The sequence below is a fragment of the Hyla sarda genome, chromosome 3 (assembly GCF_029499605.1).
Source record: "Hyla sarda isolate aHylSar1 chromosome 3, aHylSar1.hap1, whole genome shotgun sequence".
Lineage (NCBI taxonomy): Eukaryota > Metazoa > Chordata > Amphibia > Anura > Hylidae > Hyla > Hyla sarda.
In genome coordinates, this window is record NC_079191.1 from 183,924,591 (window position 1) to 183,931,697 (window position 7,107).

At 40.7% G+C, this 7,107-nt stretch overlaps 1 protein-coding gene across 1 annotated transcript; it reads right to left on the reverse strand.

Annotated features, from left to right (window-relative positions):
* Positions 1 to 5,139: 5,139 nt before the first annotated feature.
* On the reverse strand, positions 5,140 to 6,738 carry LOC130361014 (piggyBac transposable element-derived protein 4-like). The gene has a single exon (XM_056563574.1). The coding sequence runs from the start codon at positions 6,736 to 6,738 to the stop codon at positions 5,140 to 5,142; it is 1,599 nt and encodes a 532-aa protein (XP_056419549.1).
* Between the last annotated feature and the right edge of the window lie 369 nt (positions 6,739 to 7,107).

Consider the following 7,107-nt stretch of genomic DNA (forward strand, 5'->3'; position numbering starts at 1 on the left):
TCACTACTTTACATATTTCAGTCACATAGAAAGATTTAATTAAATATATATATATATATATATATATATATATATACATACAGTGGGGCAAAAAAATTGTGCAACTTCTCCCACTTGAAAAGATGAGAGAGGCCTGTAATTTTCATCATAGGCATACCTATACTATGTAGACAGAATATGAAAAAGAAGAAACAGAAATTTGAGGCAAAACAATGTGCCATTACCCTTAATAACCAACTTACTCATAAGAGATAAATGTCTTGCTCACCTTTTGGTGTGGTACTTTGAGCACAATACTATGTAGCGCTTGTAGCCGAAGCAGTATTAGAAATTCCGGGAGTGCTGTCAGCACCACTCCGTCCTGGAAGCCTCCTGGGCGGTCTGGGATAATGCAATATACAGTAACCGCAACTGCGGAGAAAATGAGGTGCAATAGGTGCTCTCTACCGGATGGATTGCCCCCCACTCGGTAAAATGGAGGCGATCCAATAGGAGTAATAACAAATTATTTATTGTTAGAATAAAGTACAAATGCAAACGGACAATGCGTTTCAAGGGGTGGGACCCCCTCTTCATCAGGCCCAGTGCTGGATCACAGGACCTGATGAAGAGGGGGGTCTCGCCCCTTGAAACGCGTTGTCTGTTTCATACTTTATTCTAACAATAAATAATTTGTTTTTACTTCTATTTAGGTCTTCTCCATTTGACCAAGTGGGGGACAAACCATCCGGAAAAGAGTGCCTATTGCACCTCCTTTTCTCCGCATTTGCGGTTACTGTATCCTGTACTATACCTCAACTATGAGAAATATAATGAGAAGAAAAAATCCATGAAATCACATTGTCTGATTTTTAAAGAATTTATTTGCAAATTATGGTGGAAAATAAGCATTTGTTTAATAACAAAATTCATCTCAATACTTTGTTATATACTCTTTGTTGGCAATGACAGAGGTCAAACAGTTTCTGTAAGTCTTCACAAAGTTTTCACACACTGTTGCTGGTATTTTGGCCCATTCCTCCATGCAAATCTCCTCTAGAGCAGTGATGTTTTAGGGCTGTCACTGGACAACACAGACTTTCAACTCCCTCCAAAGGTTTTCTAGGGGGTTGAGATCTGGATACTGGCTAAGCCACTCCAGGACCTTGAAATGCTTCTTACAAAGCCACTCCTTTGTTGCCCGGGGGTGGGGGAGTTTGGGGTCATTGTCATGCTGAAAGACCCAGCCCCATTTCATCTTCAATGCCCTTGCTTATGGAATCAGGCTTTCACTCAAAATCTCACGATACTTGGTCCCATTCATTCTTTACTTTACATGATTCAGTTGTCCTGGTCCCTGAGCAGAAAAACAGCCCCAAAGCATGATGCTTCCACCCCCATGCTTCACAGTAGGTATGGTGTTCTTTGGATGCAACTCAGCATTCTTTCTCCTCCAAACAAGAAGAGTTGAGTTTTTACCAAAAAGTTCTACTTTGGTTTCATCTGACCATATGAAATTCTCCCAATCCTCTTCTGGATCATCCAAATGCTCTCTAGCAAACTTCATACGGGCCCAGACACATACTGGCTTAAGCAGGGGAACACGTCTAGCACTGCAAGATTTGAGTCCCCGGCGGAAGAGTGTGCTACTGATGGTAGCCTTTGTTACTTTGGTCCCAGCTCTCTGCAGGTCATTGACGAGGTCCCCCTTGTGGTTCTGGGATTTTTGCTCACCTTACTTGTGATTATGTTAACATCAGGGGGGAGATCTGGTGTGGAGAACCAGATCAAGGGAGATGATCAGTGGACTTGTATGTCTTCCATTTTCTAATAATTGCTCCCACAGTTGATTTCTTCACACCAACCTGCTTGCCTATTGCAGATTCAGTCTTCCCAGCCTTCTGCAGGTCTACAATTTTTTTTCTGGTGTCCTTCAACAGCTCTTTGGTCTTGGCCATAGTGGAGTTTGGAGTGTGACTGAGGTTGTGGACAGGTGTATTTTATACTGATAACACAGGTGTATTTTATACTGATAACAAGTTCAAATAGGTGCCATTAACCCCTTCAGGACCAAGCCCATTTTGGCCTTAAGGACCAGAGCGTTTTTTGAACATATGACCACTGTCACTTTAAACATGAACAACTCTGGAATGCTTTTATCTATCATTCTGATTCCGAGATTGTTTTTTCGTGACATATTCTACTTTAACATAATGGCAAAATTTTGTGGTAACTTGCATCCTTTCTTGGTGAAAAATCCCAAAATTTCACAAAAAAATTGAAAATTTTGCATTTTTCAAACTTTGAAGCTCTCTGCTTGTAAGGAAAATGGATATTCCATTTTTTTTATATTATTCACATATACAATATGTCTACTTTATGTTTGCATCATAAAATTGATGAGTTTTTTCTTTTGGGAGACATCAGAGGGCTTCAAAGTTCAGCAGCAATTTTCCAATTTTTCACAAAATTTTCAAACTCGCTATTTTTCAGGGACCAGTTCAGTTTTGAAGTGGATTTGAAGGGTCTTCATATTAGAAATACCCCATAAATGACCCCATTATAAAAACTGCACCCCCCAAAGTATTCAAAATGACAGTCAGTCAGTGTTTTAACCCTTTAGGTGTTTCACAGGAATAGCAGCAAAGTGAAGGAGAAAATTCAAAATCTTCATTTTTTACACTCGCATGTTCATTTAGACCCAATTTTTGAATTTTTACAAGGGGTAAAAGGAGAAAATTTTTACTTCTGTTTGTAGCCCAATTTCTCTCGAGTAAGCACATACCTCATATGTCTATGTAAAGTGTTCGGCGGGCGCAGTAGAGGGCTCAGAAGCAAAGGAGCGACAAGGGAATTTTGGAGAGAACATTTTTCTGAAATGATTTTTGGGGGGCATATCACCTTTAGGAAGCCCCTATGGTGCCAGAAAAGCAAAAAAAAAAACACATGGCATACCATTTTGGAAACTAGACCCCTCGGGGAACGTAACAAGGAATAAAGTGAGCCTTAATACCCCACAAGTGGTTCACGACTTTTGCATATGTAAAATAAATGTATTTATTTTTACCTAAAATGCTTGGTTTCCCAAAAATGTAACATTTTTAAAAACGGTAATAGCAAAAAATACCCCCCAAAATTTAAAGCCCAATCTCTCCCGATTCAGAAAACACCCCATATGGGGGTGAAAAGTGCTCTGCTGGTGCACTACAGGTCTCAGAAGAGAAGGAGTCACATTTGGCTTTTTGGAAGCAAATTTTGCTCTGGGGGCATGCCGCATTTAGGAAGCCCCTATGGTGCCAGGACAGCAAAAAAAAAACACATGGCATACCATTTTGGAAACTAGAACCCTTGGGGAATGTAACAAGGGGTAAAGTGAACCTTAATACCCCACAGGGGTTTCACGACTTTTGCATATGTAAAAAAATATATATATATTTTACCTAAAATGCTTGGTTTCTCAAAAATGTTACGTTTTTACAAAGGGTTAAAGCAGAAAATACCCCCCAAATTTGAAGCCTAATTTCTCCCGATTCAGAAAACACCCCATATGGGGGTGAAAAGTGCTCTGCTGGCGCACTACAGGTCTCAGAAGAGAAGGAGTCACATTTGGCTTTTTGGAAGCAAATTTTGCTCTGGGGGCATGCCGCATTTAGGAAGCCCCTATGGTGCCAGGACAGCAAAAAAAAAAACACATGGCATACCATTTTGGAAACTAGAACCCTTGGGTAACGTAACAAGGGGTAAAATGAACCTTAATACCCCACAGGGGTTTCACGACTTTTGCATATGTAAAAAAATATATATTTTTTTTTACCTAAAATGCTTGGTTTCTCAAAAATTTTACATTTTTGCAAAGGGTTAAAGCAGAAAATGCCCCCCAAAATTTGAAGCCCAATTTCTCCCGACTCAGAAAACACCCCATATGGGGGTGAAAAGTGCTCTGCTGGCGCACTACAGGTCTCAGAAGAGAAGGAGTCACATTTGGCTTTTTGGAAGCAAATTTTGCGCTGGGGGCATGCCGCATTTAGGAAGCCCCTATGGTGCCAGGACAGCAAAAAAAAAAAAAAACACATGGCATACCATTTTGGAAACTAGAACCCTTGGGGAATGTAACAAGGGGTAAAGTGAACCTTAATACCCCACAGGGGTTTCACGACTTTGGCATATGTAAAAAAAATATATATATAATTTTACCTAAAATGCTTGGTTTCCCAAAAAATTTACATTTTTACAAAGAGTTAAAGCAGAAAATACCCCCCAAAATTTGAAGCCCAATTTCTCCTGATTCAGAAAACACCCCATATGGGGGTGAAAAAAGCTCTGCTGGCGCACTACAGGTCTCAGAAGAGAAGGAGTCACATATTGGCTTTTTGGAAGTGCTCTGGGGGCATGCCGCATTTAGGAAGACCCTACGGTGCCAAGACAGCAAAAAAAAAAAAAAAAACACATGGCATACCATTTTGGAAACTAGACCCCTTGGGGAACGTAACAAGGGGTAAAGTGAACCTTAATTCCCCACAGGTGTTTCACGACTTTTGCATATGTAAAAAATAAAATAAAAAATCACTAAAATGCTTGTTTTTCCCCAAATTTTACATTTTTACAATGGGTTATAGCTGAAAAATTACCCCAAAATTTGTAGCCCCATTTCCCTTGAGCAAGGAAATAACCCATAAAAGCACGTAAAATGCTTTGCTGGTGAACCACAGGTCTCAGAAGGGAAGGAGCAAAATTTGGAAAGAGAATTTTTTGGGGGCATGTCGGATTTAGGAAGCCCCTATGGAGCCAGAACCCCGGGAACCTGCTGAGGTATTCATCTAGGGGTATAATGGAAATTTTTTAAAGTTTTGTTTAGGGGTTTAGCAAGATAGTGAAAATAAAACTATACCTGCCAAGGTATTCATCTAGGGGTATAATGGAATTTTTTTTTTTTGTTAAGGGTTTAGCAAAATGTTGAAAATATAAAACTATACCTGCCAAGGTATTCATCTAGGGGTATAATGGGAATTTTTTGTTTTATTAGGGGTTTGCCAATTAGATTTTTGGAAATAGTGTAGTGGAGAAAAAGGGGAAAATAAATGAATTGCTCACATGTCATTCCAAGGGTGCATTGGGTAGAGTTATCCAAAGTCATTCTAAAAATAATTAAAGGGGACAAAATTAGATATCATATGTTGTGTGATAGATTTTAAAACAGTCTTCAATGCACAGACCGGGTATGTGGGGACATGTCTCACAGTGGTATATAGTGCATTTTCTAATGCCACGCTTGGAGCACACCCGACACCGCTTCTGTTGCCTACTCCCCGATTCTCTACGGGGAAGTACCGCAGGAAAATGTTGCCCTGGAACTATTCTGTTCTCCGATCCTGTGGCTCTGCTTTCCTCCCCTTCCGGATCCCCAAACAGAAAGTCCTTAATAACATTTTCCTGGAATTGCAGGTATGTGCATGTATTTCCTGCACGTTTGTACACCACAAATGAATTGTACATGGTAATTTGGAAGAGGTGCAGTGGCAATTTTTTATACCAGGCCTTAGTTTTGCGTAGGGCAGTGTACGGCTGCAAGGCCTGATCTGACAGATCCACCCCTCCCATGAACTTATTATAGTCCTGGATACACACAGGTTTAGGGGCACTCTCTGTGGTACCACGGACTTGGACAGGGGTGGATCTGTCTGGGTGTAAGGTGGTTAGTACAAGAACATCACGCTTGTCCTGGTACTTCACAAGCATCATGTTGTCCTTGCACACAGCCTTGCTTTCACCCTTCTTCAACTTTTGCCGTACAAAAATTTTAGGCAGATCCCTTTGATTTCGCCTGATGGTACCACAGGCCACAGTCCCCTTGGCAAACAGGCATTGTAGTAATGGGACGCTAGTGTAAAAATTATCAAGGTAGATGTTATACCCTTGATCTAGCAGGGGGTGAACTAGATCCCATACAATTTTTCCTGTTGTTTTTAGTACGGGGGGACACTCTGGGGGCTCTATTTTAGAGTCTTTCCCCTCATAGACTCTGAATTTGTGCGTATAGCCGGTTGCGCTCTCGCACAACTTATAAAGTTTTACCCCATACCTGGCCCGTTTGTTAGGCAGGTATTGCCTAAAGTGCAACCTTCCTTTGAAGTGCACAAGAGATTCGTCCACTGCAATCTCTTTTTCTGGGGTGTAAACTTCAGAAAATTTTTGATTTAAATAATTAACAAGGGGCCGAATTTTATATATGCGATCAAAATTTGGATCACTGGGAGGTGGACAATTTTCATTATTAGCATAATGTAGAAATTTGAGGAGGGCTTCAAACCGAGCCCTTGGCATGACCGACCGGTACAGTGGAGTATGGTAAAGCATATCATTACTCCAATAGGAGCGAATTGTGGGCTTTTTAACTATGCCCATGTTAAACAAAAGGGCAAAAAAATTTTTGAGCTCTAGTGCATTGGTTGGCGTCCATTGATAAGGCCTAGCATGATATTCCTGTGGATTGGCCGCAATGAATTGCTCAGCATACCGGTTGGTTTCCTCCACTATCAAATTAATCAGCTCAGAGATGGCACTAGGACCTGGCTCAATATTGATACTAGGACTGGTACTAGGACCTGGCCTAGGGCGGTGGCGGGGAGGTTCCTCGTCAGAATCAGTGGAAGAGGAAGAAGAAGAGGGCAAATATAACAACTCTTCACCACTATCTGAACCAGAGGAAGATGCCAAGAAGGCATATGCCTCCTCAGTGCTGTACATGCGACGCCTTGACATATTGGATGACACTATAAGTGGCGAAGTGTCTCTGATGTACAACACTAGAACAATATTTTTTTTGTATTTTTATATTTTTATATTTTTTTTTACTTTTTTACTTTTTTTATAACAACGGAAAAACTGAAACAAAAAGCGCCACTAGAAGTAAAAACAAACAGCGGCGAACTGTCACTGCTGTCACTAATCAGTGACGCACCAGGAAAAAACGTAACAGGGTAGTATGGAGGTGTGCGAGGTGGTGATGGAATGAAAGGGTGACAGTCACTTCAAGGGCACTGACAGTATTTTATATTATTCTTCACTGTCACTGTTATGGTCACTGACAGACTTCAATTTCTTCACAGATTACAACTGATGAATGAATGA

What these genes read in the sequence shown, in the direction of transcription:
- LOC130361014 (XM_056563574.1), bottom strand. Translation starts at nt 6,738, where the DNA reads ATGTCAAGGCGTCGCATGTACAGCACTGAGGAGGCATATGCCTTCTTG.